The sequence below is a fragment of the Haliotis cracherodii genome, unplaced genomic scaffold (genome assembly GCF_022045235.1).
Source record: "Haliotis cracherodii isolate W230 unplaced genomic scaffold, xgHalCrac1.p SCAF_6, whole genome shotgun sequence".
NCBI classification, from domain to species: Eukaryota; Metazoa; Mollusca; class Gastropoda; order Lepetellida; family Haliotidae; genus Haliotis; species Haliotis cracherodii.
In genome coordinates, this window is record NW_027266319.1 from 59,727,694 (window position 1) to 59,747,587 (window position 19,894).

At 40.5% G+C, this 19,894-nt stretch overlaps 1 protein-coding gene across 1 annotated transcript in view; it reads left to right on the forward strand.

The window, feature by feature from the left end:
- LOC139444626 (glutamine--tRNA ligase-like) overlaps positions 1 to 19,894 on the forward strand; it is a 96,092-nt gene continuing 76,198 nt past the window's right edge. The window contains exons 1-17 of the mRNA XM_071225540.1: positions 1 to 114; positions 1,734 to 1,890; positions 2,853 to 2,962; positions 4,173 to 4,248; positions 5,471 to 5,535; positions 6,669 to 6,728; positions 7,063 to 7,132; positions 7,524 to 7,595; positions 8,996 to 9,081; positions 10,059 to 10,145; positions 11,179 to 11,278; positions 12,370 to 12,557; positions 14,352 to 14,482; positions 15,632 to 15,724; positions 16,136 to 16,273; positions 17,691 to 17,778; positions 18,888 to 18,973. Of these exons, the coding sequence (XP_071081641.1) occupies positions 1 to 114; positions 1,734 to 1,890; positions 2,853 to 2,962; positions 4,173 to 4,248; positions 5,471 to 5,535; positions 6,669 to 6,728; positions 7,063 to 7,132; positions 7,524 to 7,595; positions 8,996 to 9,081; positions 10,059 to 10,145; positions 11,179 to 11,278; positions 12,370 to 12,557; positions 14,352 to 14,482; positions 15,632 to 15,724; positions 16,136 to 16,273; positions 17,691 to 17,778; positions 18,888 to 18,973 (1,721 nt within the window). The remainder of the gene's footprint in view (positions 115 to 1,733; positions 1,891 to 2,852; positions 2,963 to 4,172; positions 4,249 to 5,470; positions 5,536 to 6,668; positions 6,729 to 7,062; positions 7,133 to 7,523; positions 7,596 to 8,995; positions 9,082 to 10,058; positions 10,146 to 11,178; positions 11,279 to 12,369; positions 12,558 to 14,351; positions 14,483 to 15,631; positions 15,725 to 16,135; positions 16,274 to 17,690; positions 17,779 to 18,887; positions 18,974 to 19,894) is intronic.

The following is a 19,894-nucleotide window of genomic DNA, read 5'->3' on the forward strand; positions in this document are numbered from 1 at the left end:
ATGGCTGCGAACCTCGTGGATCTGTTTGTTGGCATCGGCTTGAGTGAACAAAAAGCGAAAGAAACGCTAAAAAATGAACAGCTGACACAGAACTTGAAACATACCATTGACCAGGTACAAACGTGGCATTGTTGTGAATGCCTAATATTTTGGGGGCCGAATTATACCTTGACCTGTCACTTTCGTTTTACCTGTGGATGATGAAATCTTTGACACTTGTTTGTTAACATATTTTCAACAGAGATATGTCATCATTAAAAAAAAAGCAAAAGCTTTTGAAGACAAAATATAGACTAGGTCTATGATTATAATGCGTTCATAGTTGCTATTTTCAGAGACCATGTACCGAAATATACTCTTTGCTATTTTCAACTACAGATTTTCATAGTTTTAGCATGTTTAGATAGCAAATGCAGTTTTATGTTGTTTTATGCACCATCAAGCACATGCTTAGTTCAGTCACATCTGTGGCTGAAGACTGTGATTTAAAAGAGCCTGCTTGTTTAAACCTAATTGTATATGTGACCGAAATGAGCATTGTCTCTTGGATAGCGTATACAAATGCAATTAAAATATTTATCTGAAGAATGACATTTGGAAATATTCATTGATTATTTTTTTTCAGATTCCTAATCCTTTGTAAAAAAAATTAATACAAATTTCAATTACAAGGATATATATACCTGCATTGTAAAGAGCTTCTGTCTACAAGGATCATTTTATAATTTCCCTTAAAACTATGAAACATCAAAATGGAGATTTCATACAAAGTTCAAAACATTTAATTCAAACATATCTTTGAACACACTCCTGCAGGAAATAATTTTCATATGAACATGATGAATACCTACATTCCTCAAATAAACACTGGGCTTAACATGCTTAACATATCTAAGGTTCTCAAATAGATAACATCCAAGTGCTTATTCAAGGATTTACAGTATTCATATAAGCGGTCTTTCCAAAGCTTGCATCATGCAAGTTGCTATTTGGGTTATCAGTTAGCACACCCATAGATGTCATGGTCATGATGGACAAGTGGTCATGCTAGATTATCCAACATAACCAAGCATGATGAAACATTTATAATGTGTATAAATGCTGGAGTAGACATGGTAGAGAACTAAAGACATCAGTAATTCTCAGGCGCATAGCAAATTTCAGTTGTTACCAGCCTGAAAGGAATCTGAGAGATATTTTCTGGATTAGAAAATTTTGTAATCTTACTATTTTACTAATATGTCAAGAGGACGGAGGAATACTTTGCTGACTGATCAGCTCATTGAAGAGGTTGTACTATGACCCCTGACTTTTTTGTATATTTTGTTTTGTGAATTAATTTTAAGTAGTTGTTATCATATCCGAATGTTAATGTGTATTATCATTTATTTGTTGTGTGATTTTTTGTTTTGTTTGTTGTTAAACGCCGCACTCAGCAATATTCGAAGATGGGAGCGGGTGTTCAGGGTCGCTCTCTGGTTGATGCACGTCATCGTATCCCAGTTCCGCTTGATGTTAATCACTGGATTGTCTGGTCAAGACTCAATTATATACGGACTGCCATCATATACGTATAGCTGAAATGCTGAGTGCGACGTTAAAAAAAATGAAAATAACCTGATTATTTTTTTGGCTATGATTTTTAATTTCGTTGTGTTATCTTAGTGGAACAGTCAATTTGACCTGCAAAGCTGTAATGTCGCCAATGTTTATGAGTGTCATGTATGTTGCAGGCTGAGAAGTACGCCCCTGGCCAGGTAGCCAACAAGGACGTAGGCAAGCTGTTGTACAGCCTTGCCACTAAGCTGAAGGCACAGATCAAGACCCATCAGTCCATGCTGGTGGAATATGTGGCAAAGAAAAAGATTGCATCTGAGGCACAGCTAACTGGTGAGAGATTCAGATTGGGCTTCTTAAGGCCATGTTGTTATCACATCAGTTGTATCAAGATCCATGTGACCTAACATTTGGTGGTTTGAAGAGGAAAATTACATTCAGTGATCACTGTTTTTTGTCCTTTTTATCTTGCTCTTGACTTTCATGCTGCCTTAAGGGGGCACGGGCGGCCCAGTCATCTAAGGCGCCGCGATTCGCTGTGCAGAGTTGCGTCCCTTGGGCATGCCAGAAACCTATGATTGTGGGTTCGAATCCCGGTTCGCCCTGATTATGTTTCTAGGTTTGTCAGCACCATACCCGTGCTCGTGGGTTTCACCGAAGTGGTAAATGTCTGAGACCTACATCACTTGGGGCTTTCCTCCCACATTAAGCTGACACGCTGTGATATACGGGTAACTGGTATAAAGAGTGACATTAAACCCAACTCACTCACTCACTCATGCTGCCTTAGTTACCCTCCTGTAACCATGGTATCATGTCTAATCTTAAAGAAAACTGAAGAAAAAAAATATGTCTAATTCGATAACAGTGGCTGCTGTAGTAACTGCTTTTAACAAATTTAACATTAGGGCTATGACAAGGACCACTAGATTTTTTAAGTGTGCAACACTGCATATTTTGATGGATCACATGAAAGGCTCCTCACTTTCAGTGCGACCCGTGAATGTTTCCGGGGTAGAATAGGTCTTCAGCAACCTATGCTTGCCGTAAAAGGTGACTATGCTTGTCATAAAAGGCGACTAACGGGATCGGGTGGTCAGGTTCGCTGACTTGGTTGATGTATGTCATCGATCCCAATTGCGTGGATCGATGCTCATGATTTCAATCACTGGATTGTCAGGTCCAGACTTGATTATTTACAGACCGCTGTCATACAGCTGGAATATTGCTGAGTGCGGCGTTAAACAACAAACCAACCAACCAATCATTTTCAGTGCATTTTCTTTATGTTTCAGCTGCACTTGAGTATTTGCTGTCCAACCCAATTGAACCAGTGGACAAGGGTCAGTTTGAACAGGCGTGTGGGGTGGGTGTGGTCATCACACCAGAAGAGATTGAGACAGCGGTCAGTCTATTTTTTACATGTTTGTTTCTTTCTTTCTTGTTTAACCCTGCACTCGGCAATATTCAAGTTACATGACAGTGGCCTGTACAAACTATGGACCAGACAATCCAGTGATTGACATTATGAGCATCTATCTATGCCTGGGGTACAATGAAATGGATAATCAACCAAGTCACCAAATCTGTGTGAAAGTTTATCTTCTTCCATTTCATTGTGATTGAAAATTCCCATTTTAATTTCTGAATGCCCAAATTAATTTCAACAATGCCATTGTGATTTTACCTTGCCATCATCACAAAAATACAAGATATTTCCAACCTGTGAGTTATTGACGAATGTTTAATTTATGAGCATATACATGTGCTGTCATTGGTTATAGATTTTACTTTATGTATTCAAGCTTTCATGGCCGTGTCCGACATGGTCTAGTGGTAGAGTGGAAGGTCCGGGGTTTGATCCCCGGCCGTGTCATACAAAACATGTTAAAGATGGTGTTTGTTGTTACCCTGTCTGTGTCTCAGCATTAAGGGGCTAAAACAAGGACTGGTCAGCTCTGGGTCAGTATACTGTGTCTGAGTGGGGTATTCACGTTGAACTGTGGCATGGTATCTCAGTGTGCTAGCACTATAAATCGGCATCTGTCCGAACTAGTACAAGAAGCCACACAAACACACACATGTGCATGCACGTGGCTATATAAGTGCAATAATCTTGGACACAACGTTAAACCCCATTTCACCCCACCTCATAGCAGTGTCAAAGCGCCTTGGAGCGTCTGCCCGGAGAGCAGAAAATCTAGTGTTCGATCCCCGTCCGCGTCATACCAAAAGTTATTAAAAAATGGTACCCTGTCTGGCGCTTGGCATTAAGGGACTAAAACAATGACTAGTCGGCTTGGAGACAGCATCCATTAGGACAAAATCCAACCACAAAGAGTTCAAAATCAGAAAACTCCAAGAACCCATCAACATCAAAAGACTCCAACCATCAAGGCCATTACGTACCCTGCGTACCATCTGCGAAGAAGAAGTTGTTCATCCATATATCTTACCCTTACTTTTACTCCAACCTGTGAATGCAGAATTTATTTTTTGATTGTGCAAGTGCTTCAGATGACCAGGTTGACCCATGAACAACGTGTGATACTACATCACCAGACCTGACATTTGTTTTTCATCTTATATCCTAAGTGTTCTGTCTTTGACTTCAGGTGGAGAAGGTTATTGGCAAATACAAGAATGACCTGGTAGAAAAACGGTACCGATTCAACTCTGGGCTTCTTCTGAGTAAGATTGTTTGCAGAACTCATTGCCACGATAATTTCCTGAAAATTGTTTCATAAGTAAAGACAGACATAGATTAGGTCTTCTTTCCAAAGCTGCAGTAAGTTTTGGTGATGGTCGTGAGAGAATCTTTCTGAATTCCACATCAGCTCTATTGTGAAGCTACTCGTGGTGAGAAATCTCCATCTTTACTATGATTCTTTTTGCCTCTGATATGGTTCTATAATCAATATACCGTATTTGACGTAATAAGCGCCCGCTCTAATAAGGGCCCACGGCGATATTTGCTGATATATTGGTTAGTGAACAATCCCAATAAGCACTCCTTCAATGTAAACAAGACTTATTTATTCGCGAATAATACGCACTCGTGTGTTATATGCATTCTTAATTATGGGCAATTAAATTCTGGAAAAGTTTATCTGTAATCGAAATAAACATTTCAGTGTGTCAGCATAAACCACGAAATTTATCTTTCAATTCTCTTTTTTCCACCAAAATAATATTCTAATAAGAGCCCCCAATTTCTAATTTTGAGAGTGCCTTGGGGGCTTATTACGTCGAATATGGTAAATACTTGTATAGCATCAATGTTAACTCCTCTCATGTTATAGCATCCTTAAAGCTCAACAGACTACTGCTATAAGTGTAACGCTATTTTTCAGGGCATTATCATTTGCAGAAGGCCGAGGTCTTCCATTAACTGCCCGACGAAGGAGGGCAGTTGAAAAGACCGAGGGCTTCTGCAAATGATAATGCCCTGAAAAATAGCGTTACCATTATTATAGCTAAAATGGATGGAATTTGTTATCAAATAAAAAGAAACAACAATGTCGATTTTGAAACATTTACTGCAATCAACACGAATGTCACTGACCCACTTTTACAAATATGGAAGCGTCATAGAACAAACCAGATGACGTCACTATTGAACGTTACGTCACCTATCCCTATCCTATGACGTCACCTAACAACGGGCGTGATAATGGCCCGTCGTCAAGCAATATGAGGGCATTATCAAGTTACAGTGGCCCGCTCATTTCTGATAACATGCAGGCGTTTTTATGATAAATCTATCCATTTGAGCTATAATATCAGTTAAAATCATTTAATCACTTTATATGATTGATTTCAGTATTGTGTAAGGGAATGTGGAATCGAAAACCATGCACTGTAATCTTATGATTATCTTTCAAGTCTTTAGCACAGTTGTTTTTTGGTTCAGGTGAGGCTAGAAACAGCTTGAAATGGGCTGATGGCAAGGCTATCAAGAATGAAGTGGACATGCAGGTTAGTTATCAAGTCAGGTGGTTCTCAGATGTTGCTTTCACTTGATATTATGCTAAAATTCAAATCCGATAGATCCTGCTTATGTGTATCTAACAGCAGCTTGTAGAACGTACGGCACTGAGGAGCAGGAATTTTTCTTGGATTCCCAACTTAGTTGCCCTCGGCAAGCAAATTTGAAAAAAATAGCTGTTTTGTTTGAAAGTAGGATTTTTTTATTTTTCCTACATTCAGAGGCCCCTTAACATAGTTTTTAAATTTTGCGTTCAGTGAGGGATTGTAAAAATAAGCACAAGCTTTCTTCATCTTTATTGGTCCTGGTATCAGTGAAATGTCCGTCACCTCTACGAATTCGTAACATGAGTGGACTATATTAACACGAACTAAGAGATTTTTCAATGGTGAATTCAACTTATATTTTCGGCAGACTCTGGGCTGAATATCAGCTTCTGATCATGTCTAGATAAATCCCAGCTGTCCTGTGTGTTAAGTTTTTGTTCATACTATTTTGAGACCGCCTCCGTGGTCTAGTGGTAGAGCGTCCGTCCAGAGAGCGGAAGGTCCAGGGTTCGATCCCCAGCCGCGTCATACCTAAAGACATTAAAAGAAGGTACTTGTTGTTACCCTGTCTGGCACCTGGCATTAAGGGGCTAAAACAAGGACTGGTCGGCTCGGAGTCAGTATACTGTGTCTGAGTGGGGTATTCATGTTACACTGGGGCATGGTATCTCAGTGAGCTAGCACTAGAAATCGGCATCAGACCGGACTAGTACAAGCAGCCACACACACACACATAAACGTGCATGCATGTCGCTATATAAGTGCAATAATCTTGGACGCGACGTTAAACCCCATTTCACCTCACCTCATGCTATTTTGTACGACCAACATGAAGATGCTTTTTTCAGTGACTTGCCTCCTCTAATTAAGGGAGATACTTCATCTTGCTTGCGTGAATGTTGGATGAAGGTGTTGATGACATCCATGTGTACCATCAACTGGTGACTGTACTGTATGTTATGACCACAATGACATGTTAACAGCCAAACTGTAACAGAAATTCTGTTTAATTAACTTTTTGAATTGAGAAGAAGGTTTTGAATAAACATAAACAGTAACTATCCCTTTTACTGCAGATTTTAGATCTCCTGGGCCCAAAGACTGATGCTGACCTAGAGAAGCCCCAGAAACAAAAGGTACAGCTGTCGTCATCTAAATGGATGATTCTTAAATTGACCTTTTTGAAAAATAATATTTTGAGGATTTTGTAAATACTCTGGAAATTGGGACATGCCATGTTCTTAAAGATTTAGGAATCATTTTAGTATAATTGAATGATTGTCCAGTCATCTAAAGAAGCACAACAAAGTTTTAGAGGTATGCTGAAATGCTGATTATCATTGATTTGTCACCGATAAAGTAGAGGTATTAGGAAAGATGCAAAATGCTGATAATCAGTGATTTGTCACCGATAAAGTAGAAGTGTTTAGAAACATGTGAGTACTGATGAAAATGTTTTATCTTCTGCAGACTCCAAAGCCAGCAAAGTCTGCAGGTGATGCCCAGAAAGCTGCTGCTGCTGGCCCATCTTCAGAGAACTGTAAGTTGAACTCCGTTGTGTTTCTATTTGAGGAACTGTGCAGACATTCCTGCATAGAATCGGGCCTCAACAACCTGTACATGGGGTACGAAGTGATTGAATGGACGTGAAGCTCAGTGACTTGTTTGATCACTGGTCATCATACCCCAATGAACATTGCTCATAATATCAATCACTGGATTGTCTGGTCCAGTTTCGATTATTTCTAAAACTGGAGTTTTGTGTAGCTTTGAACAACAAGTGAACAAACAAACAAACAAAGCTCTTTTGAAGATTTTAAAGACCATAATAAAAATGACTTCAAATTTGTCTTTGGCTAAATTTTGTGAAATTCATGTGTTAAACATTGATGTTGTGTTGTGCGGAGTAAGCAATGTAGCAATTGTTTCAGTCCTGGGGGAAGACGGTCACGTGAAGAGTTTCATGGAGATGATGGGGGATGCTGTCAAGTTCCACAAGCCAGGTGAGCTGTGTGGATCAGAATTCTTCTTGTTGACACTCTTAAAAAACATGGATTTCTATCCCTGAAGTGATAAATATTCAATTATAAGGGGACTTTGTATGATTTTATAAGGATAAAAGGATAAGCATTTCTACCTGTTAATGACAAAAATTTAATTGTAAGGGGACTTTGTATGATTTCTTAGGATCAACAAATAGGAGTGTAATTCTATATCCAACTATCCAACTATCCAACTATCAAACTATCACAATTGTTTGCCCTATGATTATACTATATTAATAGGATTTTATAAATGCCAATTGTATTGTCGATAGTATGCATAACAATTGATCGTATAAATAGTTGCAATGAGTTATAAATAATACATATGTTAGGCTTAGATTGGTTCTCAGGCAATGGTTTTAAAAATATAGTGGGGGTTGGTGGTGTCTGTTTTTGTTGTTGGTTGATTAAACTAGTACCTAACCATATATGTAATTGTATAAAATCAACCTGGGAAAAGGCCTCCCTACATAAATGTATTCCTTGATGAGTAAAATACTGGAATATAGTATTTGACTTCTGTTGAACTTTGAATATTTAAGTTTTATTTATGTTTTTATTAAAACGGAAATAAAATGAAACGTACGTCGTACTATATGACAATGAGGGTGTTGCCTGAGACTACTGTTACTTTTAGCCTTGTGCGAGTGAGTGAGAGTGAGTGAGTTTGGTTTTACGCCACTTTAAACAATATTCCAGCAATATCACGGCGGGGGACACCAGAAATGGGCTTCACACATTGTACCCATGTGGGTAATCAAACCCAGGTCTTCGGCGTGACGAGCGAACGCTTTAACCACTAAGCTACTCTACTTATGTGAATTTCAAACCTGGTTGATTAGCAAGGTTTACCGAAAATCAGATTAGAACTTTCATTTCTTTTTGAGTAGCGACAGGGAGGATAATTACATTGTTGAGATTGTCAACCATACTTACTCATTTTTGTTACATTGATGAATATAATTATCAAGCATTGAAGTTGGTTTACTACTACTGCAATAGCTGACAACTATCGCAATTCTCCTGCAATAGTGTGTGCTACTAATGCAATAGAATTGCAATAGTGAAAGTAGCTCTAATAGTCACCCCTATTAACAAATCATGTGAAGTTAGGAAACTGGAATAATAATATGGGGAAAGGAGTCAAAGGCATAATCAAGTTTTTTTAGCAGATATTATTATCTCCTGTTTGTGAAAAAATGGTATGTGTTATGATCAGTTGATGGAGGAAATTGTGTTCCGGTATGATTGGTTGGAACTCTGGCTTGCTAACAAATGACACCAGTTACCCCAGAAGCACTTTTGTCAGATTTTAGGCAAAATTAATTTTTTCATGAATGTTTTGATTCATTTTTCAGGTGAAAATTACAAAACTGATGGCTATGTTCTCACACCAAAGACTATGGACATCCTAAAAGAACATCTCCGGATCACGGGTGGCAAGGTCAGAGTTGCCTCCCTTAGTTGTGCTAGGATATGTTGATTTTGGGTTTGAATCCTTGATTCATCCTTAGTATGATACTTGTTAACATCATTACCATGCACGACCTGCATTACTTACTTCAACTTTAATTAACGGGTTTTATTTGAAAATGATATGCAGTTCAAAGCGATGTTAAATGCATCACAGTCTCTCTCTTAGACTGAAATGGGTATGAGATGGTAACAATGGCTAATGAGATGGATGACTCAACTGTGAGACCAGCATCATTTACTTCATTACTTGAATTTGAAACCACCTCCGTGGTCTAGTGGTAGAGCGTCCGCCCGGGGAGAGGAAGGTCCGGGTTTTGATCCCCAGCCGCGTCATACCATAAGACATTAAAAGATGGTACTTGTTGTAACTTCTTACCCTGTCTGGTGATCGGCTTTAGGGGCTAAAACAAGGACTGGTCGACGCGGAGTCAGTTTACTGTGTCTGAGTGGGCTATTCATGTTGAACTGAGGCATGGTATCTCAGTGGGCTATCACTATAAATCACCATCGGTCTAGACTAGTACAAGCAGCCACACAAACACACACATGTGTACTGCAATTCGCTGTACAGAGTTGTGTCCCTTCAGTGAGCCAGAAATTTTTAGTCTTGAGTTTGAATCCCAGATTTGCTCTGATTATGCTACGAATACATCTAAGACCTGCATCTCGGACTGGCGTCAAATGGGAAGCTGACGCACGGGGATGTAACTGAAACACTGATCAACTGAAATACTCACTCACTCACTCACTCACTCACTCACTCACTCACTCACTCACTCACTCACTCACTCACTCACTCACTGATATAACTGTAATTTCCCTGACGCTCACATTCACAATTGTTACATTTGCATGCAGTCGTAAAATAGCTGACTGCATACTTTTATAATTATAATGTGTTGTGCTCAAAATTTGATATTACCCTTTTCTTTCCCTGACATGTAGGTATATTCAAGATTTCCCCCCGAGCCTAATGGTATTCTCCATATTGGCCATGCTAAGGCAATCAACTTCAACTTCGGGTATGCCAAGGTAAGTACCTGCATCTAGGGGCTCCCTGTCACAGCTCAGGGTCAATACTTCACACTACGTTCCTCCATTGAGAGCGGAACCAGTGATTGTTCTAACCAATGAGCATTCAGATTACATCGCACATCAGCAAAATGTCTCGTGCAACATATGTTGCCATCTGCTTCAATATCAGGCACATTAGGGTTGGCACTGTGTCCATGCATGGAGTAGAGCTCATTTAGTTATCATGAGTTAAAATGTCCTTGTGTCATTAACTGACTGAAAATTTTGCTACTACATTGCTGGACCTACACTGTGGCTTGATTCGTTGGTTAGATAATGACTACGCTGCATATCGTCTTTATGTATTAGGGTTGATGGAGGGGAGTACTGTATGTTTTGTTTGTATGTTTGTTTGTTTTTTAACACCGCACTCAGCAATATTCCAGCTATGTGACGGGGGTCTGTAAATAATCGAGTCTGGACCAGACAATCCAGTGATTGACATCATGAGCATCGGTCCATGCAATTGGGATACGATGACATGCATCAACCAAGTCAGCGAGTCTGACCACCCGATCCCATTTGTCACATTTTATGACAGGTATAGTCGCCTTTCACGGCAAGCATAGGTTGCTATTCTACCCCGGATCTTCACGAGTAGTGTTGTGGATGTACTGATGACAAGGCCCTCAAGCTTGACGGGGGCTCAAAGGGGGCATTATCATCATTGCTATTATATTGCGAATTGGTCACCTCTGTGTGGAGTTGTGCCCCTTAGACATGCCAGAATCCTTTGATCGGGGTTCGAATCCTGGTCCGCCCCGATTATGTTTCAAGGTTTCTCAGTGCCAACCTGTGCTCATGGGTTTCACTAAGTTGTAAATATCTGAGACCTGCATCACTTCAGGCTTATCTCCTACTACAGCTGTCGCTCCATGACCTAATTGAAATATAGAAATAAAGAAATTCAATCAAAATCCATTGATTCGTAATGACACCCAGCAGATTTTGAATGAAGATGTATTTTGACTGAAGTTTGGATGTCCCCCAGGCTACAGGTGGGAACTGCTACCTGAGGTACGACGACACAAACCCCGAGAAGGAGGAGGAGAAGTTCTTTGTTGGGATCCGAGAGATGGTGGAATGGCTTGGTGAGTAGATGGTCCAGTGAGCTAGTTCTGCTGTCTGCCTACTGTGTGATGCTAACCTCATCCCCAGCAACGTATGCTGTCTTAAAGGGGACTTGATTGATCAGGTGGTAAAGCTCGGTGACTTGGTTGATAGTGTGTCATCATTCCCCAACAGACATCTTCCCAAGGCAAGAGAGTTAACTGACTTTAAAAGTCCAGTTTCCACCCTTGCCGAACTAGGCTGGAATTCCTGGGCTCGATCGTAGCGCCACCAGTGGCTATTACCAGTTATGTCCCCTCTAAGCCTCTCCTATGGACCAATGAGATTCCACCTCTTGTATCACTTGTGTTTGCTTCACACAAAATGGTGGCACCCAGTCAGGACGATCTGATCGATAATAAAGATCTATATTGTGATAAAACGAGTCTTACATCGCGAAATGCATCAATTCACGTGAGCACCTTGATCAAAAACATGAAAAGATTTGGAAAATATCTGCTGACAACGAGTTGGCTGTGCACATGCTTTGCAAATCCTGCAAATCGACCGAAATCTGCTTGACAGTTTACGAACCGGATTTCGATTTCGGTGTGCGATTTTGATTGGACTATGCATAGACTAGTTAGTCCAGCCAAAATGTAACTCCATAAAACCAGCCTAGTTCAGCAAGGGTGGAAACTGGACTTTTATTATCAGTTAACTCACTTGCCTCAGGAAGATGCAACAGCATGGATTGTTGCTCACGTCAATCACTGGCTTGTCGTGTCCAGATTTACAAGCCACCGTCATCTAGCTGGAATATTGTTGAGTGCGGCGTTAATCAACCAACAAGTAAGCAAGAATCAAGTTGGGACAGTGCTGGAAGATTTCTAAAAGTCACACAACACTTGCTCACTTGCTTGTGGGGCATTAGAGCCGTCAAGAGCCATCAAGAGCTCAAGCTGAAATAGGGTCAGTATTTCATTAACCCCTCAAGCCGAGGGTATCAGTTGCAGACGTAACATGTACATGGCCTACGTTCTCTTGTGTCCTCGATAGGTGTGGTCAGCAGTATGTAGAGTAGCACCTGACCGACACGAACGATTTACGTCAATGTGATGGCTGTTTTCAGGTTACAAGCCTTGGAAAGTGACCCACGCCTCGGACAACTTTGACCAGCTGTATGCCTACGCTGTGGAGTTGATAAAACGGGGCCAGGCTTACATCTGCCACCAGCGACCAGAGGAAGTGAAAGGTTACAATAACCCGGATTCTCCCTGGAGGGACAGACCTGTTGATGAATCTCTGCAGCTCTTCGAGGTAAGTTCGGAACATAATACCGTGAAGAGGAAATGTTGCACATAATGTGGGGGGGATATAGTCGATGTCTCGTCTGTCTGTCCTTCCATCTGTCTGTCTGTAATCATATCGTTTCTGGAGAACAACTCTAAAACTGTTCAATATTTTTCAACAAAATTTGGCAGATATATCAAACAGATCCTGAAGTGGTGCCTTTTGCTATTTAAAGATTTGGGGCATTTGTATTTTTCTCGATTTCCATGGAATTATTTTGGACTTATTATCATAAGGGGGTGGATTTCGTTTCTTGAGCTCAGCTTGAAAACTGTTTAATATCTTTCATCAAAATTTGCTATTTGTCGATTTTGGGCATTTTTAATTTTTCTTCGTTTCCATGAAAGCAATTGCATTTGTTCTCAAGATGGGATGGATGTCAGAGCAGGGTTTGAAAATCATGAAATATTCTCGAACAAAACATGCCTGAGTGGTTCTTTTAATTTAAAAATGTTTAGGAATATTTTCCCCGTTTCCATGGAGACGAATGGGACTTAGTCTGAAATTGTCTTGCTGTTTCTGTGAGAGTAAAACTTAAAATCCTTTAAATAGGAAAAGTGTTTCAAATATAATAAAGATTTTTTGGTATGGTTGTGTGATTTTTTTTTCTTCATATTGACAGTTGTCAGGAAGTATTATCATAGGATAAACATCTTAAAATGGTTCCCATTGCTATTTCTAGAAAAATTTTAAATGTTTGCTTGAAAATGTGTTTCAAGGAAATAAAGATTCTTTAATCGGGTTGTGTCATTTCTTTTTGCACAAAGACTGATCTATTACTGTAGAATAAACATGGTGTGAGAAGTTTGTCTTACTGCTTTTGACATACACTAAACTTTTTCACAAATGTTTTGCAAATGTCAAATAAACCATTCTAACACCAATGCGACATACCATAGTATATGTGTATAAGCCAATCTCGCAGCATATGCTCACACAAATATTTAAAGAATGCTAAAATTGAATTCCTGCCATTTGTAAATTCCCCCATCCTTTTTGTGTTCGATGCTTGATTGGCCCATTGGGCTTATATTAAAAAAAAAAGGGACAGGGGGGGGGGGGGGGGGGGGGAGGATATATGTCATCTTCTGATGATTTATCCTGAAAAGACTCAGTTAAGCATTCCAATTGTTGTCCATTTAAATAGGAAGTTAGAAGTACAGTAACGTAGGAATTATTTCCTCTGGTCATGTCACTCTGTTGATAGCATCTTCAGTTTCTTTGTATATCTATCTGTCCAGAGTTGGGGAACCCAAGATGTCCTTGTCTTATTATTAAAATGGACACTGTGTAATGCTAATTTCCAGAGAAGATATTGAAAGCCATACACTACTTCTTTATCAAACTTGGTACATTGATAGGTCCAGTGGTGACCCTTGACTTAGGCTGAAAATGGCGGCAATGCTCATTTCCGGAGCAGATCTTGAAAACCGTACTATATTTCTTCACCAAACATGGGAAATGGATAGGTCCAGTGGTAAACTGATACCTTTTGGTTGTTTAAGGGTTTTTTAAATAATTATTTTTCAAGTTTCCATGGCAACAATATATATATATATAATTAGCTGACATATTCATGACAAGCATTTAACCATTGCAAGGCATATCAATGTTCTCTTGTTCTTCATATGATTGGCATTTGAGCTGCATTTTAGGGGAACTTGATCTTGCATTTTTGGGAGCATTTGACCTTCAGTAAATGTAATTTTAGTGTGCCTGATCTCATGTGTAACAGTCAAATAACGATTGTCTGTTCTGTAGGATATGAAGCGAGGCAAGCTCGCTGAAGGGGAGGCAACTCTGCGCATGAAGACAACGCTGGAGGAAGGAAAGAAGGACCCCGTTGCTTACAGGATCAAGTTTGTACCACACCATCGGACCGGTGACAAATGGTATGGGCAAATACAGTTTATGACAGCTCTGATTATCTTCTGTGGGTATTCTGGTGGAATAGGTACTAGGGCTGGGACAGGTAAATCAGGTCCCCGGGTCGGGATGGTACTGAGTAGGAGCCAGGTACCCACAGGACTACCCGGACCCTTGGCTAGTCACGTGATATATAGTTTAATGTTTAACAGTTTAATAAAATTCAATAAAAATAAAGCTTCAGTCAAGCTTCATAGTGTACCTGAATACTTTTTGCCGGGGTTCTGGTCAAACAATTCCCTATCGGACATTTTGTACCAATCTCTTCAGACCCACAGCTGGTACACAGGTAGGGTTGTATGATTTGGGGTTGGGTACCCGGGTAGTAAATTTGCACTCGTCCTAGCCCTAGAAGAGGTCCACAGTACCGACTGATGAGGATTGGATGGTAACACTGTGTGATGTCGCTGATTGTGTATTAACATGTGGAGACAGTAGCGATAGTAACTTATGCCATCTACCACTGGTCAGCCATGATATTAGGGCTGGGACGATACACCAAATGTGCGATTCGATACGTATCACGATATCTTACTCAATATGTTAATACACAAAATGGCCAAATACCTGGCACACTGACGATTTACACTTGTTTTCGCCTCAGTGCATTGTCCCACCGAAGGTGGTTGATGCATGTCATCATATCCCAATTGTGCGGATTGATACTCATGATGATAATCACTGGATTGTGTGGTCCAGACTCGATTATTTACAGACCGCCGCATATAGCTAGAATATTGCTGAGTGTGGCGTTAAACAACAAACAAACAAACAACATGAGAAAGCTGTAAAATTCCTCACTGCAGCTCAAAACCTCTTTCCTTCACTTACCATAGGATTCTTTTAAATAAAAGACTTCAAATAACCAAGCTCCTTAATACATTTCCTGATTTGAATTTAATGTTTGATTTATGTCGCAATTAGACTCTATAAATTACTGTCAGGTGAATATTTTTACAGAACTTAGCATGCTTAATACATTACAGGTGCAGGGTCTTTTAGTGTTGACAGTTATATACAGGAATAACTGACTTGATTTAGAGAAGTGGCCAGTGGTATTCCTTGTAAAAAATCATCAGATTTAATGAAGCCAAATGAATGTGTGTTTTTCACAGGTGTATTTATCCGACGTACGACTTCACTCACTGTTTGTGTGACTCCATAGAAAACATCACCCACTCTCTGTGCACCAAGGAGTTCCAGTCCAGGTGAGGAGCGTTCTGTGTTTGCCTCCCTGTGGGGACCCAAGTATGGGGAGTGGTGGGCTAGCCTAGTGGCGGTCCCAGCTTTCATTCCCACATATATATTACAGCCCATGACCTGTGAAGATCCGGGTTAGAACAGGTCTTCAGCAACCCATGCTTGCCGTAAAAGGTGACTATGCTTGTCATAAAAGGCGACTAACGGGATTGGGTGGTCAGGCTTGGTTGATGCATGTCATCGTATCCCAATTGGATGGATCGATGCTCATGATATCAATCACTGGATTGTCTGGTCAGGACTTGATTATTTACAGACCGCCGTCATATAGCTGGAATATTGCTGAGTGCGGCGTTAAACAACAAACAACAACCAAACAACAACCAAACAACCAAACACTCAGTGCCTCCCTGTTGCAGGAGGTCCTCCTACTACTGGCTGTGTAACGCCCTGGACATCTACTGCCCAGTCCAGTGGGAGTACGCCCGCCTCAACCTCAACTACGCCGTCGTCTCCAAGAGGAAAATAGCCAAGCTCATCAATGAAGGATTTGTCAGGTATGATGATGCTATGTGACATTTACACCATCACCAACAAGGATCCTCAATTCGGTGTCAAAAGTTCCGAAACTCTATGATTTCAGGATCAAGATTTTATTTTCTAATGGTTGACAATGCCTCTTATTGTAATGACAAATAATGGACAGGACACAGGACACATAAATTTTATGAAAAGGTAAAGGGGAGGCCGGGGATAATTAGCACTGACAGGTAAACAGGAGGCTAGGGATAATACGCACTGACAGGTAAACGGGAGGCCGGGGGTAATTAGCACTGATAGGTAAACCGGAGGCCGGGAGTAATTAGCACTGACAGGTAAACAGGAGGCTAGGGATAATACGCACTGACAGGTAAACGGGAGGTTCACCCTGATTAAGTTTCTAGGTTTGTCAGCACCATACCCGTGCTCATGGGTTTAACTGAAGTGGTAAACGTCTGGGACCTGCATCACTTCGGGATTTCCTCCCACATTAAGCTGACACGCCGTGATATAACTAGAATACTGTTAAAAGCAGCGTTAAACCCACCTCACTCACTCACTCACTCTAAAATGCCTTTCAAAGACTTGATGCTACCCCTCAGCGTGAAGATCTGGGGATACCTCTACAGGAGGTCGTGTCAAGTTGACTTTCTAATCTAGCAATTTGCGTCAAAGCCTCTGCATTCTCATCATAAGTGACAGGGTTACAAACTAACAGTTTTTGTCCACTAGTCCTTATAATGATAACTTAAAAAAAAACTTAAAATAGGTCAATTTCTACTAGTCCTTAGGATACCTTTACTACTTCTGTGAGGTTTTTATTTGTGCATATCAAAATTTGAAAATGGAGGTAGTAAAGGAATGAAGCAGAATCATTTTAGAAAGCTGACATCTGATTGGCTCAGAATCATTTTATAGAAAGCTGACATCTGATTGGCTCGGAATCATTTTAGACAGCTGACATCTGATTGGCTCAGAATCATTTTAGAAAACTGACATCTGATTGGCTCAGAATCATTTTAGAAAGCTGACATTGGCTCAAGAACCCACGCTACTTCCATTTACAAGTTTGCTCAGGGTTGACTTGACGCAACCCGTGGAAGTGTCCTCAGATCTTGACACAGAGTGGTATCCTATCGGAATATAAAATTTTAATGAAATGGCTTTAAATTTCCCTGCATATTTGTGGTAATAGTTGAAACATAATGAAGGACCCACCCATGAACTATTTCATATTTGACATTTCAGTGAGAGTTCTATTCTTTCAGTGAAAAATAATTTAGATTGCTATTTTATTGGAATAAACATGATTATATGGAAGAAATGCTCTTCTTTGAGTTGGACCTCACGTATAGTTTGTTCATGTATATGTATGGAGATGTCTCTATGAACAGATATGATTGTATTATAACGGACACATGTTAAATGTCGCAGGGACTGGGACGACCCTCGTCTGTTCACACTGACCGCATTACGAAGACGAGGATTCCCCCCTGAAGCAATCAATCTTTTCTGTGCCAAGGTCAGCTGTTTCTCCTTCATCTGCATTTCCAAAAACTGTTGACTTTCAAAATGTTACCAAAGAAATGTATGAAAAAATGTAAAGAAACTTTCTCGGCAGTCATATTGAAAAGTGTTAGTCCACTAAGGCGTCTTGTTCTGCCAGATATTCTTGTAGTCGCTAATTTGATATGTTGCATGGTGGGTAGCTGTGGTGAAAGCGTTTGCTTGTAACGCCAAAGACATGGGTTCAATTCCCCATGTGGGTTCAGTGTGTGAATTCTTGCCCCTTCTCTGTTGCTGAAAGAGATATGAAACTATACTCACTCTGTGAGGGGGATTCTGTTTTATGAGGGGGATTTGGTTTGGTTTGCTGTTTAACGCCGCACTCAGCAATATTCCAGCTGTATGATGGCAGTCTGTAAATTATCGAGATCAGACAATCCAGTGATTGATGTCATGAGCATCAATCATCACATTTGGGATATGATGACATGCATCAACCAAGTCAAAGAGTCTGACCACCCGATCCCGTTAGTCGCCTCTTACGACAAGCATGGTCACCTTTTACAGCAAGCATAGGTTGCTGAAGACCTATTCTAACCCGGATCTTCACTGGTATATGCTAGTCATAAGAGATGACTTAGAGGTTTAGATGGTGAGGCTCGTGACTCTGTTAATTGCATGTTTTCATAGCCAGTTGGTGGATTTGTTGCTCATAATATGGATCAGATATGGTCCAGACTTGATTATTTCAGGCGATGCAGTGTAAACAAGAAACAAACACTAGTTTAATATTTTTAGTGACTATCATCTAGGATGATGATACAAAATTTTGAAAAGAATTATGATCTTTAAAAAGTACCAGTAACAAAATAGATGTCTTGATGGCCCACATCAGCATCTACAGTGTTATTTGCCTAATAGTGAACATTTATGTTTGAAGCTAAATAACTAAGTAGCTCTGCACAAGAACGATTAGCCATCCTTCAATGATGACAGATTTCCTTGTAAAGGGAAGTAACTCTAGTGTAATTCCTGACTACAGGCCATATCCAAATATGAAAAAAGATTTCATTGCTTCTCGTCATGTGTTTTGTTGTGTGTTTTAACCTGCTGCTGATGTTGCAGGTGGGAGTGACGATGGCTCAAACCGTTATTGATCCCATCATGGTGGAAGCGTGTGTCCGAGATCTGCTTAATGTCACAGCCCCCAGGTAGGTTGTAATGTGATCTGTGTTATGCTGTTCTACAGGACCGTAGTGATATGGTCCTGTGACTGATGCACCGATATCTTCATCCCTGTGGCGATTCTAGCAATCTTAAGAAACTACTAAATGAATCGGGGCGTTGGGCACGCGTGGGTGGCCCAGTCGTCTAAGGCGCCGCAATTCGCTGTGCGGAGTTGCGTCCCTTTGGGCACACCAGAAACCTGTGATTGTGGGTTCGAATCCCGGTTCGCCCCGATTATGTTTCTAGGTTTATCAGCACCATACCCGTGCTCGTGGGTTTCATCGAAGTGGTAAACGTCTGAGACCTGCATCACTTCGGGCTTTCCTCCCACATTAAGCTGACAGGCCGTGATATAATTGGAATACTGTTAAAAGCGGCGTTAAACCCAACTCACTCACTCACTATGACTATAAACATTAAACAATCTTACATACAGCTGTGTGCTCAGATCATAGCCATACAAGGCATGGACACCTCCAAATATAAAGTAGATAGTGTTACAGAGGGCATTAAACATTCCCAGGAAACATTATAAAATTTGCAATCACACTGCACACATATGCGACCCATGAAGATCCGGGCTAGAATAGGTCTTCAGCAACCCATGCTTGCCATAAAAGGCGATTATGCTTGTTGTAAGAGGCGACTAACAGGATCGGGTGTGGTCAGGCTCACTGACTTGGTTGATGCATGTCATCGTATCCCAAATGTGTAGATCGATGCTCATGATGTCAATCACTGGATTGTCTGGTCCAGACTCAATTATTTACAGACTGACGTCATATATCTGGAATCTTTCTGGGTGCGGCGTTAAACAACAAACAAACAATCAAACTGTGCCACAAACGTTTGCGTCTACTTGCCCGAACAATCATTTTAGCAGATTTGATCATATTGGTATTAGC